The sequence below is a fragment of the Orbicella franksi genome, chromosome 10 (genome assembly GCF_964199315.1).
Source record: "Orbicella franksi chromosome 10, jaOrbFran1.1, whole genome shotgun sequence".
In the NCBI taxonomy this organism is placed as follows: domain Eukaryota; kingdom Metazoa; phylum Cnidaria; class Anthozoa; order Scleractinia; family Merulinidae; genus Orbicella; species Orbicella franksi.
The window spans coordinates 23298330-23317302 of NC_138154.1; the positions used below are offsets into that span (position 1 = coordinate 23298330).

At 37.8% G+C, this 18973-nt stretch overlaps 1 protein-coding gene and 1 long non-coding RNA gene across 2 annotated transcripts; one reads left to right on the forward strand and one right to left on the reverse strand.

The window, feature by feature from the left end:
• Positions 1 to 81: 81 nt before the first annotated feature.
• On the reverse strand, positions 82 to 10075 carry LOC145500259 (cadherin-7-like). The gene is made up of 11 exons (XM_081479762.1): positions 9819 to 10075; positions 6680 to 6751; positions 6267 to 6406; positions 5263 to 5331; positions 4284 to 4373; positions 3648 to 3755; positions 3081 to 3182; positions 2499 to 2627; positions 2240 to 2318; positions 1117 to 1223; positions 82 to 708 (listed from the first exon to the last, which is right to left on the reverse strand). Exons 1-11 carry the CDS (start codon positions 9883 to 9885, stop codon positions 526 to 528), a joined length of 1146 nt encoding a protein of 381 aa, XP_081335888.1. The 5' UTR covers positions 9886 to 10075; the 3' UTR covers positions 82 to 525.
• Positions 10076 to 11318: 1243 nt separating this feature from the next.
• LOC145500260 (uncharacterized) lies at positions 11319 to 17680 on the forward strand. Its single transcript, XR_014051032.1, has 4 exons — positions 11319 to 12099; positions 14730 to 14853; positions 16647 to 16774; positions 17221 to 17680. It is a non-coding gene; the product is annotated as an uncharacterized LOC145500260 (long non-coding RNA).
• Positions 17681 to 18973: the final 1293 nt, after the last annotated feature.

An 18973-nucleotide genomic window follows, 5' to 3' on the forward strand; every position in this document is an offset into this window, starting at 1 on the left:
ACGAAAACACGCCATTGTTGCCCTGAAACCCGAGATTAAAATATGGTTAATATTTACCTATAGCTGTCAACTTTGCAATCTGAATTAGACTTTGGGGTTAGATCTCTTCTATTGTTTTCTTTTTGGTCGTTTTGCTTTGTTTTGCTTGGGAGAGGAGGGTTTTATACTGAAGAATTATTAAGACATTGATTAAAGGCTTGATGCAGGGTTCTCAAAAATTCCGTGTTTCCCTGGACAAAAATTGAATTATAAAGAAAGACTGTTGTATGGCTAACGTTACTTTGGTTTGGTTTGTTTCGCTTTTTAATTATTTTATGAAGAGGGAAGGAATCTTTTGGGGCATGTAGCGTTACGATCTGGGTCGTACAGTTTTTTAGGTCTCGACAGTATCAGTTGTACAGTTTCTTAAGGTTAACCAATTTGTTCTCTGTCGCACCTTCCCGTCACTAATGATTACTTCCCCCTCCTCTGCACTGAATTTGCTCACTTCAACGTTAACCTGGGTTGTCAGGCATATATAAAAAGTTATCTGACCATTACCTCATCCTTATCCACGGCTGTTACTCTCATAACTGTCATTCCAAGAGAAGCATTTTCCAACACAGCCCCTGAATACGGGGCGTCCACAAACATGGGTGGGTTGTCATTTACATCCTTGACAGTTATCTTCACAGTGGCGAAAACTGGGTTTTGATCAGTGGAGGTTGCCTAGAAAAGGGACGATTGCGAACGCAATATTACACCAGCCTTCAGTAGCTAGAGAGTAGAGGAGCGCTTTCTATTCAACCAAAATTTACGGGGTGTAATAGCCCTTATACGTGATGACAAAAAGGCAAGAAATTTTTCGAAGCAGCAAAGATGAAAAGAATACCCTTGTGAAAACAACACGAAGGCGCCAGAGCTTAACTTGAGAAAATCTCTCCCAAAGGAGGGTTGATGGTAACTTTTGCGCGTGCGACGTAATCAGGCTTAAGACCGTTTGGTAGGAAAATCTACTGGAAATTAAAAGTTTCTCGAAAATCCTGTCTAGAAGCAGCTACATACAGGAGTATACAGGAGTAACCCAACCAGCACGCACTGGAGTGGCAGACATATCCATACGTCAAAATTACTCACCCCAATTCTCAAGTTATACGAGTCCTTCGTTTCCCTGTCTAAGGATCCATTTACTGTGATCACACCATTATTGGGAAGAATCATGAATACGTTGCCAGGGTTTGTATCTCAAAGAAAAAACAATCATAATCATTCCCTAGGGTGTAAAACATCGAATTTCTCCATGCAATATTTCTACACTGTCCAGCAGAAAGGTGAGAAGAATAAAGAGAATCATCAGTTTATCGATGTGGTCTTGATGTAGCATTTAAAGTTTCCGAGCTCAGCATAAAAAGAGAATACAATAGGTAGTACAATTAAAATATAGAATGAATCTAATCATGAGAACATACAAGAGTTCCTAAGGTAATCCCTCTCTAGTTATTTTGAGGCCGCTTCGGCTTCAGGCATGGCTAATAATAGCCAATCCTAAGCTGCGACTTTTATTCACGTGGACAGCCCAAGCGGCTTTTCATTCTCCACGAAAACAGCTGCGCAACGCACGTAGTGAAATCAACTGCAAGAGGTCTGAATACCCTCAGTAACTAAAAGGGACTACCTTGGGAATAAAATATATACGAGGGTCGGGATTAATTCTCTAACCCTTCATCCTGTCTTCATTTAATATAACATTTCAATTTTCCATTTACTCCGAGCAAGGTCAGTTCAAAATCTTATTTACGCTAACTCGCGATTAAGACTACTTGAAGTTTTCCTTTTGTCTTGTGCTAAGATGGTTTTCGCTGGTACTCTTATTTGAGGGGAGTGGAAGATAATTCAAAGTCAAAACGGAAGACAGAAATGACCGTAACTATAACCTTAGTACTCTAACAGTTACAGGGTGAGGTCCTCAAAAGACCCTCTAGGTTAGTCCCAGAAGACCAAAAAAAGCCCAGTGCGAGTTGGCTCATAAGAACCGTAAATCCTTACTCGGACACTCCACCTCCTGGTTTATAGTTGTGTTTGTGAAATCATAAACCCATATATGGTCGCCGATTGGAGGCAGAATACTCGCCCTTCAGTTCAGCCTTAAAAACCACCTTCCCTTTTCGTCTTTCCTTTGTTGTCTTGGCTCCCTGGTTTTTCGTTTTGAACGGTCTTTAAAAAAGGCATGACAACACTTTTCTTTCCCTATCCTAGCTACCTGAATCGATGAAATATTCCACCGGAGCATTCAACATTGTGTCGCCATCACTTGCTGTCACAGTGGTTACATAGGTACCCTGTAAATAAAATTTAGGTGTAAAACCGTATCTCAGGCCAGTGGTCTTATATTTGAATACATATAACTTTTATATTTAGTTTTAATATAAAGAGATGTTTTCCTCCAAAAAAAACCCTCGCACCGATACCACCCTTTCTCAAGCTAGAGAAAGCTAGACGTGAGGTACTGAGAAGTTCACCTTAGCTGCATTTTCCTGCACTTCAGCTGTGTAAGAGGAGGGCGAAAATACAGCCGGCAAGTCATCAGCGTCACTGATCAGAACGTTCAATGTTGTGGATGAGTTGAGTCCATTGTTTGGACCATTATCCTAAGAGACATAAAGTAAACCCGTCAGAATTTTACCAAAATTATAGTGGTCCAACTTTTCTTTGTTTCTGGCATCGCTTTAATTTTAAGGTGATATAAGATATGTTATATCGAGGTGATATAAGAATATTCATAGAATGAGCGAAAACATGATTAACATTTTTTATAAAAGCATATAAAAACGATGGAATCCCGTTTTCGCAAACTCAGGCTCCCTATAGGACCCTACAAAGTCAGTCCTAGACTGCGATCAAATGGAGCCTATAATTGGGGAGTTCGTCCACGTTAGTTCAGTACTGTTTACAGTACCAAGAAAGATACGATTAGGGCTATGTATTATGTTTGTTACGTTGTAGCAGCTTTTTGTAGCTTTAAAGCCTCCTATGGTGTGACTCTAGTTAGGAAACGATTCGGTATGATTCTGGTACGTTACAAATCATTTTCTAGGTTCAACCTTTGCGACAATTTTCAGGGTGTAGTTATTGATAGATTCGAAGTCCAGGCGTTTTGTAACCACAACATTTCCACCGTATAACTCGATGTAAAACTTGTCTCCCTGAAAAGAAAAAGAAAATAGGAAATATTGCAAGATTAGTTGCGAGCTGATCAACTCCTTCTTCCAAGTCATAAATTGACGAGCCTAGGCGTTGGAGATCAGAGAGGAGTACTGCGGCCAATACATAAAGTTACGAAAATGCTCTTCACAAGTTAAATTTGAGAAAAACCGGCCTAAAAGCTAGTTTCAGAATCTATATAAATGTAGGCAAGACGCGTATAAAAGCGGAGTTTCAAAGGAATACTGCGAAGCCTCTTCATGTCTGTGACTTTGTATATATTCAGCATGACCGTCGCCCAAGCCCGCACGTATGCGAGTGGACGTACGGACAAAGGACGGACGTTCGGAACTTGAAGAGTTGAACGAGTTGAACAAATTTTTAAGGTGTGCGACTAACGCTCAAGTTATGCCCTCGCGGGAGCTCTCTCTATATAATTAGGAAGCATTTGTCGAGATCGCACTTACCACATTTCCTTCCTCAATTGTGTAGGTTAGCAAGTCTTTTCCAGGAGGGTCTGGGGTATCTTCATCAGTTGCTGTAACAGTGAAAATTGTACTACCAGTGCTTATGTCCTGCGATCAAGAAAAATTAATTGTTGTAGTTAGTTTGTCTGTCTTTATGTCTCTATGTATGTATGTCTGTCTGTCTGTCTGTCTGTCTGTCTGTAGGTCTGCATGTTTATTGTATACAAGATGAAATTTAACTACAACTGAAAGCCATTTTTCTTTATCGTTCAGGATTAATCGCCCCGGCCATACGTGGCTATCAGCGGCTGATCCACACACTTAACAGTGTCCCATTCAGGAAACTGCCGGTTTACAGCGGCTTACCTTTCTTCAATGGACATTTCTGTCCCCCATTAATAATGAAAGGTTCAAATATATTTTCCAGACTGCGCTAGATTAATTTTTAGCAGTGTTTAGAGAGTTCGCATTGGCGAGGGAGGTAGGCTACATATATTGATCAACACTTTTGACAGTTTGGACATTTATTTGTTGGGATCATTTTTACGCTTACGTCCCTTTCACGTTCTGTTTGGAAGCGGGGAAGATATCTAGCAGGTTTTGTCATTTCTCCGGTATACAGGCTATTTTTCTCACCTCACTTATCTCGGTCTTGTAAGGAGTGTTCTGAAAGATTGGTGTGTTGTCATTTATATCCTCAATTGTGATAAACACAGTGGCAGATACCTGAAAAATAAGTCCAATGTAAGCAAAGTGATGTAAAGATTGGGAACGGTATGGTTAGATATGGTAAAATATCACATTTTCCGTCAGTTTCTTTTTGTTTGATAATGTTTGTTTCTTTGGTTTTTCGTTTGAATTGTTTGTTTGCTTCCTTGTTTATTTCTTCGTTTATTTGTACTCCGTAATTTCCTGTTTATTTGTACTTCATAATTTGCTGTTTTTGTTTTTTCCTCTGCTCGTTCCTTACAGATGATTTCAATTCATTTTTTTGGTTATTAGCTTGTTTATTTCTTCCTTTATGTTTCCTTTTTTTCCTCTGCTCGTTCAGTTTATATATGATTTCCTATGTCTGTTTGTCTCTTTGTCTCTTTTTCTCTTTGACTGTCTGTCTGTTTGTGTCTGTTTGTCTGTTTGTCTCTTTGTCTCTTTGTCTCTTTGTCTGTTTGTCGGTTTGTCGGTTTGTCGGTTTGTCGGTTTGTCGGTTTGTCGGTTTGTCGGTTTGTCGGTTTGTCGGTTTGTCGGTTTGTCGGTTTGTCGGTTTGTCGGTTTGTCGGTTTGTCGGTTTGTCGGTTTGTCGGTTTGTCGGTTTGTCGGTTTGTCGGTTTGTCGGTTTGTCGGTTTGTCGGTTTGTCGGTTTGTCGGTTTGTCGGTTTGTCGGTTTGTCGGTTTGTCGGTTTGTCGGTTTGTCGGTTTGTCGGTTTGTCGGTTTGTCTGTTTGTCTGTTTGTCTGTTTGTTTGCTTGATTGTTCGTTTGTCAACACGTTCATTCAGGATATATAGTTTATCCTTGTTAGCGTTCAGCGTTGTTCATTCGGCTAGTTTTGCTTTTTGTTACATTCTTACATCTATTTATTTCTTTAATTTTACTTGCTTTGCTTTACAGTTAGCCTACCCTGGCACTAGCTCCATTGACATCATCGTATGCATACACGGTGAATGTGACGCTTTGAATATGAGAAGTCTATTCAATAGAATGCAAAAGTTAATCAGTGGCAAGCTATGCGTCTGTTCGGTGATAGATCACAAAAGAGACCTAAAAAGCCAAAATGTGATAAGAACATTAGGGAGACACTCGTCTATCGCCTTGTGTATCACTTTTTTGTTCGGCAATATGAAATCTTTTTGTTAATGGGATGCCTGTTGATCTCAGTAACTAACTTCTTCCTCAGGTTGTCAGAAACGTAGTGTAAAACGGAGCAATATATCTTACTCCAATAACACAATTTCATTCAGGACCCGTGATTCGCGCTTACTTAGCAAAGCGTTACTTAGATTTGAAAGCTACAGATGCACAGATAACGGTTTTATTTTTATACTGGTTGCAAGTAGTCGGCAACAGTCAAACTGCAAAGCAAATGAAAGAATTGCGTTTGAAATATGAAATTACACTTGAAAGGCTAGAAATATTCGCAACGAAATGTTACTTACAATTCTGTTGGGTTATCCATACATCTTTACACGGCTCTTTACATGTTCTTTTAGCGGATGTGTTCGGTTGATTGTAAAAGCAAGCATTTAATTACGTTGCGCCTATTTATATAAAAATGCTAGTTCGTCCCCAGATCCTTAGCGACTGCATTTTGGCGCCAAAACGGAACAGCCACACGAAAAGTTATTTACTTGAAGTATAAGTTGAAGATTTTTTAACTGCACTGAGTGAAAATCAACCCCGTATCACAAACCTACAGAAGGCGGAGCGGTCTCCCTAATCATTACATCACCGACCCCTCCCATAACATGAAGTGCAATGGTGCCTTAGTTATGTTGGTGCGATACAAATTACATGTTCGTTAAAAGTCTCGTCGTGAGGAAAAATGCGGAGGGTTTTTCTTTTCGCGGTTTGTTGCGTTGTTTTCTCAATGCGCACTTCCATGTCTGCTTTTAATCTATAAATACCTCTCTATCTATGACCACATTGGATGTTATCCAGCCTGTAGTATTATCAATGCTGAACTTTCCTTTAGCGTCAGAATCTATTTCATAGGTTATCGCGTCATCTTCGTTGTCTGTTGCAGACACTTGAGTCACTCTGGTGCCTGTAAATGGCATCAAAATGAAAAATTACGTTAAAACCTATCAAAAGAAAGATGCACTTGAAGTTAGCAATGCAGTATTCCGAAGGAAAAATAATGAAACTTGGAATTCTAAAACTAATCGAAAAACAAATTTCTTGGCGAGCTCCTATTTTAATTTCTCGTTACTCGTTTTCTTGGTAAAATATTTTTATCATAATTAAGGAGAAGTTAGATTCTGACGTTCTCTTGGGAAAGGTGCGACGTACTCTTGGGCAAATTCAATCAACAGTTTACCAATCGGTTCCTCTTCTCTGAATGTGGCAATGAACTGATTTTCCACAAACAGCGGTCTTTCATTGATCTGAGCTAAAGGAAAAAGCAAAGATTAGGTGATTACATAACTTGCAAGGCTCGAATTTAATCAAGCAAAAGAGGGGCGGGGGGTGGGGGGGGGGGGTGAAGATAGTGTTAGCACCATGTTTCGGGTCAGCCCAAGTCATAAGTGCAGTACGATAGCTATTCACGGTGGATGTAGAATTTACAACACGGAGGGGAAGCCTGCCATATTAAAACTAGACGCTTTGCTGCATGTACCCAGGCAGTCGTTATACTGAGAAGCACTAGCTCTATTGCAATTGAGCTAAATGTTCTGCATTTGAAGTTGTACGAAATTGAATCGAATCGATGTGCTTAAGCTCTTCTGCTTTTGATTGCATTTCTTGGAATCGATTAATAGCTTATTATACGTTTGCAGATCTTTAGGGCGTGAAAAGAGTCAAGGTCTTTATATCAGCCTATAAACGTTTCAGTCTATTTTCCTCAGCCTTTGTCGTTGTTATTTGCGTTTCTCAAGGAAGCGAGACATTTTGAATTCCCGAGTTATGGTGGTGCGTGACAAAGACCTACGAACGTGTTTCTCGAAAAACATATACTTATGCCGTGATTTTTAGCCCAATCAGCAGTTAAAGTACTAAGAAAAGTGCTTATGTCAATGATTGTTTGTTCAGTATAGATAATCAGTCGCCTAGATAGCCAAAGTAAGCTCCAGATGTTTACACTATTTCACACTATTTTCCGGACGCAATGTTAGCGTACCGCGGAGGTACTGGTCTCTGTAAATTTGTGCAAAATATTTCGACGAATATCTGAGCTTCGGAAAACACACAGACTTAAAAATTAGCGAAGTGTCATCTTGATTAATCTCCTATAACATCACAATTTCTTGATTTAATCCACTAAATGGTTGTCGAATAATTTTTTTATTCCGTCAGGATTGCGTGACAGTGCAAGCCAAGAATTGTTCGTTTTACTGGGGTCAACATACATGTACATTAGTTTCTTTCAGCTTAAATGTACAATAATTCGCTACATGGGTTTCACTCTTGTAAAGACACATAACTCTGTTACAAGAAGATAACGAGAAAATATCGTTTAGTTCGAGATTTTATCTTTATTATACTTAACGAAGTTTCTCGGAACGTTTTACTTAGGTGTACTCGAACAGATACATTCGTAAACAAATTTTCTAACCTTTCTGCTCTTGTTGATCAGACGTTCTTGAGTTCGTGCTGGGATTCTACTTGGTTCACGATCATACGATGAAGCTTCTGAAGATGCTTTTTATCAAGTTGAAGAGTTGATAGCCCCGGTTGATGGCTCCTTTGGTATAACATGATTCTTGATAAAATCACTCAAAATGTTCGCTCGTAAATTGATCTCTCGTAAGGCCTGCAGACCGACCCGTTCCGAAAACGCTTAATGTCCTTTAGTGTTGGTCTACCTCGAACGGTGTGTTCGTTTGTATAGGATTTCATCGCCCCAGATATCATGGAATCCGTGCTAAATTTTCACGACAACAACTTCTGTTCCATGTGCTGTATGCATGCACAGGTGACGCATGCGCCTTAGAGACCAGACGGCGATTTGTGACTGAACGAGGAAAAAAAACCGAAATTTAAACCCAGGCCTCACTGCCTGGGTAATTATTACCCAGTCGACGTCTGAGATATCAGCCTCGTTAATCAGTTGATATCGGTTACTTATGTGCCTTCTTTTAATGTGTGTCGTTTCATCCACTGTTATCTGCTTTCTTTGAGCCAGTGACGGAGTAAATAATATTCCTTGCAAATAAAATTGAGAATGTCTCGGGCAGAACTCTGAGCAAAAAGATTTTTGTACAACTACGTTGATCGATGTGAAAAATATACATAAATAATAAAAAATAAAACTGAGAATGTCTCGCGCGGAACTCTGAGGAAAAAGATTTTTGTACAACTACGTTGATCGATGTGAAAAATATACATGGATTAAGTTGACCATGTTTGTATTCTTCCAAGAAAACGGTCTTCTATTAACAAGTTGAAATTGCTTATCAACTGGTCCAATAAAACTTAAAATATAGTCATCTCAGTTATTTAATTGTTATGTTAATGCTAGAAAACCCTTTTCAGGGTGTGTAACTTAGTTAACAACATAACTGTTATTAACTATTCGAAAACGTTACATCACCTACGGTGGGTGCCTCAACCGGGATCGTTATCTTACTTTAGTACAAAGGCCATGTTTCTTCGTAAGTGAAATTTCAGTTGTCTCATGGTCCTCAACCCAGGTCGGCGTTATTGCAGGCACGAGAGAACAAGAAAAGTCCCTTCCTCCTCAAATATGGTGTAACGTGTTAGTAAACGTGTCCTCTAGACAAATTAAAGGCTTCTCAAAGACGACAACACGAATCCTGAATGATTTCGTTCGACGCTATCGGTTAGAATTTATTATTAATATGTCAATCCGTTCTTTGTGATCTTGAAAATCTCCCAGTTCTGGACTGAATATAATTAAGGAAAAAGTGAAGTCTTGTTATGTTATTAAGTGATGAGAATATCGAAAATACGGTGAAACGGATTGAAGTCTAAGATTTTGCTGAAAATCGCAATGTAATAGATTTCCTAGTACGTTACTACAGCAAGGTTTCATCAGTGAAGTAAGTAGGACCGTTTTTCAGTCAATCTGCAATATCTTTTTGTTTTTTTTAATTGCCTACCAATCGATCTCAGTTGCATCTTAATCAACATTGCACGGCGCTGAGAAATTATAAGAAAGGACATTGAAATATCGGAAAGTTCTTCTCAACTTTTTAGATGTAATTTAAAACTTAGCGAAAATAAAAAAATGAAGCTATAGATTGAAGCCTTACAGGGTCAAACTATATCAGCAACATATATAAAATCTATTACGAGAATTATAACTAAGCCAACTTAATTTAAGATGTGTACCCTATCAACCATTTCCAGGGGAAAACACTACATTACGGCGAGAAAAGTCTATTACTTTTCCACCGTATTTCGATCAGTTAAGGGCATAAATAAGATTTGGGACAAAATGCAAGACGTAGCGATCGTATATTGTAAATTACTTGATCGGTAAAGACCTGCCATACCTTGGAAACGCGGGACAGAAAACAACAAAATCCACAGAGGTCCAAAGAAATCCTTTGACAAAAACATTTGAGCGAGGTAGAAGTGACGAAGATCTAGAAACTGTATGGTGACAAATTAAACCAAACTGAAGTCGTCAAGTACGCCATAGACTTGTTTTGGATTCTGTTTAGTCTCCTTTCGTTCAACTGACTCGGGATTAAAAGTTTCTTGAAGAAACAGATCAGATAGTACCTTAAGGAAACAATTTGCAAAAACAATGACGTTTTCGAAGCATCATATCTAAATTTGTCACAAACCGCATTCACTTTATAGGTTGCTACAACAATGACGTATCACTCCAAAGCTGGTAATTATTGGACTAAAGTGCGATAATTAGGCACTTGTAACAATAATAATATACTAGAGCGCAGTCTGGAGAAAGAATGTTATAACTTCCTTGAAAACAAAGCGCAAACTTTGGTTTTCTCGCAAGGAAGATATCTGTATTTATTTAACGGCTGACAAAAGATAAATGTTTAAAACTTAGCCTTAATCATGGCAGAGGATTACATGGTTAAAACAGTACTTTTTGGTAGAATTTCGTTTTTTAAAGAAGGAACCATAAATAATTAAAAACAACTAAATATTTAATTCATTGTTTGCCCGTAATGAGTCATCAAGTTCTTAATAATAACGTGTGTTGCACAAATAATATTAGCACATCTTCAGTTGGCACTAAATATACATAACATATAGTTGTCTAGAGATCATGTTAAGTTCTTATACCATTCTTTTTTTATTTGGTTGAAAACGTCGACATCTAGCAAAAAATCATCGATGAATTCATTTATTCTCCTGACTGCGTATTGGATAATTTATAGTTTCGCGTGCTTTTAAATTTTTAATGCTAGTGCTTCCGAAACTCAACGGAATGATTGAAAGCAGCTAAATGAAATACCCTGTCAGTTCAATGGTATTTCATGAAATTTAATTTCTGCGATATTTGCAGTCTGTAAATGTAAAACATCTTTATAAAAATGTGTGAAGCAATTTTTTTTTCTTGTCTCAGTAATGCTTGTGATATGGCTCTGAAGCTTTCAGATTTCCGCGGTATAAAAGTCTGCCAATTTTCACGCAGATTTTGCCTTCAGCTCAGAGGGAGTTTGGGGTTGCGTACAATTCGTCGTTAACTTCCGAAATTCTTCAGGGAAAATCAAATGGTACAGAATTTTCCGGAAATTTCGTTGGAAAATTTCGTGGCACCTCCACTGAGGTTCCCCCTCTTTGTGCTCGGAACAGAAGGTTGGAATTTTCTTATTGCCATTTGTTCATTCCTCTCTTGATTCAGTCTGCAAATTTTAACAGAAGTCGCGAAAACAAATTATAATTAGTAAGCGCCATCTATTTCGGTTGGTACGTGTTTGCTGCGAGTTCTCGGAAAACCCGTGCCAATATCCTACAGGTATCTCAAATAGCTCTCGCACAGCCATGGCTCTATAATAGCGGAGCTCCGGGGGAGCCCCATACCCATATAGGGAAGAAAAGGAAACCCATGAATTTATTTTCTCATGGTTATCATGGCTAGCGGTATTGCTCGTGGGCGCGTACGCACGACGGCGACGACGACGGAGTCGCGCAAGATGGCGGCCATACTCCAGCTAATAGGTTGACAGAGACGCGCACCCTCAGTTGGTAGCGGGTGAATGCCATTTTTCTTGGCGGGATTTTTAAAGAAAAACGATAGCGGAGGTTGATTTAATATTTTTAAGACAGGGTTGCGCTGAAGCAAAAGACAGAAAGCAAGAATTAACAGGCAAAGAAGTAGCGAAGAAGATCGCGAAAAAGACTGAGCGGGCCAGCGCTGGGGAAGGAGGCGAAACAGTACTGAACAATGCCGTGAATTATAGCTAGTCAAGGGCTAGAGAAAGGAGGTGAAATAATACCGAACAATGCCGTGAACCAATGCTAACGAGGGCTATAGAAAGGAGGCGAAAGTACTCGACAAATTGATTCAGAAGACTGCCCAACTCCCCATGGCCAAGTTCAAAATTCGCGCGAACGTGATGCTGTGCAGCCGTGCAAGAAAATTCAAAAGTCACCTGATTTGGTCAGGTGATGAACATTAGAGAAATCAAACGTACCCGAGTGTTTTAGAGAAATTGCAAAACAGTAAACGTAGCGGAAAGAAGTGGTTGATTCGTTGATCTATCGAAAATATAACTTCAGTTTAGTCTTCACAACTTTTGCTGCAAGTTTCTGCCTGGAAGATTTACACTGGCCGAACTGAATTGCCAACTTGCGGTAAGTGACTTTTGTTGTTGCGTTTGGTATGAAAATTAACAAGTTTCCTCGGCGATATAAGCTTATTTTCAATTGGAATCCATAAAAAGTCTTCCTTATTTGAAGCCATGCTGTAAGAGATTTTAAAAATTGCATCGTTTTAATTTCGCTCGTCTCTAAACAATAACACGTGGGTCGCTTTGGAGGTTGCTGTAAGGTGTAAACAAATTATATTTTCTATCGATTTTCGTCGTTAATTTAAGCTTATAACCTCACATCTAAAAATAAGCTTAACCAAAATCGTACTTGTAAACACGGCCGGGCGAGTTTTGAAGTTTTCTCTGATTTAGTTAGCACTGCCGCTTCGTAGACTGCTAAAATTTGTTCTTCTGTTGTTGAAAACTGAACCAAGAAAGGTCTACAAACCATTTTAAGCCGAAGCGAACAGGATTTGCTAAATTTACTTTTGTTCCTATGTGAATATTTGCATATTGTGATTACAAAGTATGGAGATTTCCTCGTTTTGTTAGTTCAATTTATTCGGTTTGGCGAAATGCTTTTGTGAATTCCGAGGTTAAATTGGTTGAAGACTGGTAAAGCTACTGCCAATAAAATGACTGCATAGCTAAATTAAGCCGTCGGCAAAAATACAGACTCTCAGTAATATTCAAATTTAAGCGTGAATAATTTTTCAACTTTAACACCGCAAGCTTAAACGAATTTTCTTTATCCTCTCTTTTATTCGGTCACCGTTCATTGAAAAGGGATTTGCTGTTGATACTCGAGCTCAGATGTAGTGATATGCATCTTGTGTTTATAATGTAGATTTCCTCGTTTTATTTTGTTGTCTGTCCAATTAGTTCGGTTTGGTGAAATGCTTATATAGTCCAAAATGTCGAGTAGACGATTATGCATGGCAATCCTGTCTGCAAATAAAGCTCTGCTTTGATTTTGATTGGCTATTTCATGTTATTTGTGCCATTGCTTTTGGTTGGGGGTACATGGACCGTATTTTGTTAATAAGAGGTTATTCCCCAATGCGGTATTTACACTTAATATGGAAATGTTCCAAAAAAGTGAGATAGTACTAATTGACTCGGTAAATTGAACAGTGTAATAGAAGTTCTTGCCCTGACCATTTCTCAGTAATAAGAATAACTTTTACATACATATATACACAATTTAGTTGGAGAGAGTGCTCTCCTATCTCCACTCTCTCTCTCTTTGCTCTCTTCTTCACACTAATTTTTTATTTACTAGCTTATTAAATGAATGTCACTGACTGTTTTCTTTGTTGTGCATGCATACTTTTTTGCTGGTCGAAGAAAGTTTCAGTTTCTTCCTGGCTGTACAGTTTCCTTTCTCCTGTCCTGTACCAATTCGTTTGTGATATAACTTCGTGAATTCTCTATTCTCCTTAAATTTTATCTCATCAGGTTGATAGAATGCACTCTCAGAGTGTTCCATCATTGTCTTCAGTCGCTACAATTTTCCGGAAAAAAGCAATAGTTTTCTTAATTTCCTTTTACTTTGTGTTAGGACTTTTTAGCATGCCTGTAATTGGCCCCTGGGCATTACGGGAGAATAATTTTCAAGTAAAGAATTACATTTGTTTTAGTGTTGAGTATGAATTAGGCATTTCTTTTTATTTTTTATATTTTTTATTTTAGTCGCACGCAATGTTTTATGGTTTTACCGAGGTACACCATGTAAATGTAAATAATGCACTGGAATTGGCGAATCAGAGTGTGCATTATATCGGCTTTAAACACAAACCACATATTATAAATGACTCATATGTAAATGATATTTTTATTACAGAGAACTGGACAGGGCAAGAACTTCTCCTTCTTTTGTGAAGTTATATATTAATTCCTCTCAGTGCTGTCAAAATGTCTCAGGAACCTCCATTTCTGATAATCTATTATTTTCCACCATACCTACAGCACAGAAGCTCACCAAATCCTAACTGATAACTAACATGTGTGTATCTCTAGCCTTTGCTGTGTGCTACATGTATATTCTGTTATCCTGCCTTAACTGCTAGGAAAAATTTTGGCAGAGCTGTTTCAACAGTTTCACTTAAATTGATTTCCAGTAACAGCGCTACATGTAGCAGTGTTATTGAGTGTGAACTTTATGGAGGATTTTAAATTTTTATTTTTTTATGATTACAGACGACAACAAAATATACATGTGTATACATAACCTGATGTTGGTGTTGATTACAAACCGTAGTTCATAATAGTCATCCTATTACAGGTAAGGGGGAAAAGTTCAGAGAGTTTAGAACATTTCTTCCCCCAGCACACCTTCTGTCTATAGGTGCAATAATTGAGAGGTTATATATATGTACGAAGAGTAATGTAAAGTTACTGTATAAACTTAGCATTAAAATCTGACATTTGAACGCCTCCTTTGCTAAAATTAGTCATGATTTAATTGTTATCACTCCCTGTGAATTCATAGAGATTCCAGAGGCAAATTATAACCTAATGTGGAAGTCCTGTCTTCAAGTGAGGGAAAATGACACAAAAGAGTTACAATGAAAGTAAAGAGAATTGTGAATGTTGATATGGTGTACATTATACATCATGTTAAGGTATTTGGTGAGTGCCAAAGGCATAACATTTCATGTATTGCTTTTTCAGGACAAATTATATAACAGTGACATTTTAAAAGGTGTGATCAGAAAAATAATGAGTACATTGTCCAGGCAGCATCAGTTTATGGACAGCATATGCAGACAGTAAGAGGAACTGTAAGCACTACCATGTAAGTTAGTTTTATGCTTATGACTTCTTGTTCTTGAATTTTGTGTCATTTCATCACAAGAATAGGTAACGAAAGATGCAATAGTTGTTGCAATATATTTTTGAAGGAAAACTTATAAGTTTGCCTATGCTGGATAACAGCCATGTGTAAACTGAATGTGAAGCAAACAATATGTTAAATATGGGGCAACCCTAAAACCCAGAAACCGGAATCCGGAATCTGGAACCAAAAACCAGAATCCAGAAACTGGAAACCGGAATCCGCAAATCAAAGAAAATAAGTTCTTCGAATACGCAAAAATTGTTTTGCTTAGCTTTTCGACTGTTAAAAGTAAGCTGCCAAGTAAAAAGGACCTCAAACTTAACCTTTTTTGAAACAAAAATTCCCTGTCTGTTGAAATTGTGCAACCGTTATTTTTAGTGAGGGCTATGATGAGAATCTCAGTAAAGTGCGTCTTAATTTTATTCCAAGCACCTCGAGAGTGTCTAAAATAAGCTTGCTGGTAATTGCCATTTTGTTTAATAAGTGATCTTCAATTTACTGGAAGTGTAAATTTATCCTTCATGTCTAGTACATACTGAACAAGATAGAAAATGTCATAGAGAACAGGATATCCATCAGTGGCAGCCCCCTGTACATTGACGGTCACGCCCCCCAATTTCGAAGTCCAAGGGCTAACCCGTCTGGTCTAAATATGAAATTTGATTTTTCCAACAGATACGAGACCAATTCCACATTAACACAATTTCCACACTGATACTGTGACAAATCAGCATTTCATATTCTTGGCGGCCATCATATTAAAACAATTTGTAGAAATGTTGCAGACTTACTTCCGTCTGCTTCTCACTTGCTGACAGATCAGACCACATGCTGTTCAAAGATGCTAAAAGACTGCCAGAAACTCACTGCAATAGCCTATAATAGCTTGTTGTTAATGTGCTGCTCACCAGTCTTCTCAGAGCAATTTGATCTAGACTAGAACCGGGCTCTCACCAGGGCCAGCTTGAACAAAAGATGGGTAACTTAGCCTATGAGCAGGTTCTCGTGTTTGGGCTGGGGGTGTGAGTGGCAAAGCCGCATGAAGGCTCTTGGTGACATGCCAATGCAGAAAAACACTAGACACCTATTTAGCCTGCTCAGACAATAGAGACAGATACTAGAGCCTGCTCGCAGGCTATGAGTAACTCTATCCACCCAAAAAATCAGCAACCGTGATTGGATAGTGATGTACTGAATGAATAGCTTTATGCAGCTTTTGAACAACAGGGCCAGATATATAGCTAAGGGTTGTTCAGAACTAGTCAATAATTTTTTAGCAATTACAGTCTGTGGCTGAAGTAAAGCCAAGAAAATAAATAACAACAAAATGATTTTTGCTCATATTTATTTATTAGACATTGCTGAAGTGAATTATTTCTATCATCATTCATAATATCTGGATTCCAGATTCTGGTTTTTGGTTCTGGATTCTGGATTCCAGATTCTGGATTCCGGATTTCGGTTTCCAAATTCAGTGTTTTAGGGTTGCCCCAGATGATGTATGTGCATATGTTAATCTTGAATAATCTGAAATTTCAGAGAGTTTAAAAATATCATATCATATCTGTGATGGTTCTGAGGTGGAGGGCTGTTACATGTACGTGTAAATGTCTCATGCACAATTTTTCACTCATTATGATTCAGGTGCAAATAGTTTCTGTATCTGTTGATGTGCAACAATCTACACCAATATTTCAACCTAATAATGTACAGTGTATATTAATTAACCAAATTATGCTGTTTGTTTTTAGTTGGCCAGTGCTACTACATAGTAATGTGATGTTGAAGTGCACAAATTTACAAACATGCCCAGTGTCAACTTGTCAAATACATGTATATGAACTGGCCAGACAGTGTAGATTACAAAATTCTCTGAAAGGTAAGATGTTTCTTAAACATTATTTTGTAATTAATGATTTCTGAGACATTGTTTTCTTCAAGAAAAGATTCATACCCCACATGGAGGTTTTTTCTCTATTAGAGCTCTTGATTCCTGATACTTTAATTTGGAATTTCTAAAGACTGGCCGTGAATGGGTGTTGGGTGTGAATATCTTCTGGAACTGCACATTCATTCATTGAGTAAGCAAGAACATCAGTATTTATCCTGACAAACTCTGATTTTCTTCTGGAAGCTGAACTCATATACAGTTGTACAGTTATATGTACAACCAAACAGCCTGGATGACCCTGTGATTGGGACTGTGCACATTGTTGTAACCCTCAATGTTCCAGTTGGTTGTTTGAAGCAAATTGCATTTGCTCTCGAAAGCAAGTGGCGAAGTTCATAACAGTTATGTACGTGTAAGTTTGCTTTGTATCTCAGGGCAGAGCCTGCCACAGTGAAAGTTGGAGTACCAACCCCTAGCATTTGATTCACTACTAACACTCAGTAAACAGCTAACAATGAAGTACACTGTATATCAAAGAAAGGAATTACATGCCTGTTCCTGTCAGTCAATATATGAACAGGTTACAGATGGGGAGCCTGTATTAAAACATCAAAGATTTTCAAAGCAACCATGGCCTGGTGAGATATTTCTGAGGTAATATAAATTTAAGGTCCTTATGATTGCTTATAGGCATTGATTTTTATTGTAAACAATATCTTACTGAGTGTATTTTTCTTGTGTGCTAATTGTTGGAGAACACAGAGGTCACTGTTATGACAGAGATATTAATTTGTGAAAAGTTCTATAAACAAATGCATCTGGGAACAAATTAATTTATCATGGATGCAGCTTCTGAGAGATCCCCAATGTTAATGGAACATACACTGTTCATACAGTACATGTAAAAGAGTTTAGTAATTCATTACTTATGATTGTAATGCTTTGTTTGGTTTCTCTGTATTTACAGACAACTTGATGGGATTATAAATTCTGCACCAAGTTCATTGAATAAACTGACTTGGAGGTTCAGTTCTACAACCCATCCTGTTTGTAGTAATATCATAGCTGCAACATTGTGACAGATGCACTGCATTACATTATTAAGAAACACATATTAACTAATTAATTTTAAGTGCCTGTTAATTTAATCAGTTTTTCTTTGAGATAATTTACTCATGGTTTATTTAAATAATTGGCTTTTTGGCTTTAAAATGATATTTATTGAGCTTTTAAATCAATTTTGTGATAATCTGCATTGGACATGGCATAAATTGATATTTTACCAACACGAAATGGAGAACTGGGTCTTAAGCAAAGTTGCAGGATTAGCATTTTTGTAGAAAGAAAGGGTTGAGAAATTTGTGACATTCTACAGACAGCCTTGCCATTCGCAATGGCCGTTAAGGTTAATTTGTTCCATTCTGTTGTAGAAATAGTGTTCTCTAATTTATAAATTATTTCAATCTGTTGTTTAAACGATTGCCTTATAACTCCATGTCTGGCTTTGGTGCATGTAGGATATTGATGTATTTTTTATCCATTTTGCTGTAAATTATCTTAATTGATGTGTCAATCAAAACATATCTTGGATATGCTGGGCTCTTCTGACAAATGTACCTATGCCTCATAAGTTTTGAGTGCATTTGGTTGTGTAGTGCAGACAAAATACATGTACATAATATAACTTCCTCTTAGCTCACTGATAATTCTTGGTATAATTTAATCATAGCAAAATTAATCAATGGAACCCAATCGCAGCTCTTGTAGTCCACAATGCCAGTCGAGAAAAAGAACAAATCACATTGAAATTGAATAATAAAATTATTATTAGAAGCCTATGCAAGTATTCATGATCAGCAAAAAAAAAAAAATATCGTAATTACCATTCATGCGAGGGTGATTTTGCTTATTGCAAACCCTTCCAGCAGGAGGAGACTCCATACAATAGTGAAGATGGCTAAATGTATCTTTGGGGACAAGTTAGAAAACAAAACTTTCCAACTTTTCACATAATTATGTATACTGTTTTGGTATTTTTGTGAGATTTCATTTGGTAGAGATTCAGGGACTGAGTATATTGTAACCACTGCATTTCAATCAGTCCCCACAACAAAAAAATGTCTAAACTTCTTTTGTGTGGGAGTCCCCATGTTAACTAAGGAAGAATATAATGATTAATGACAATGC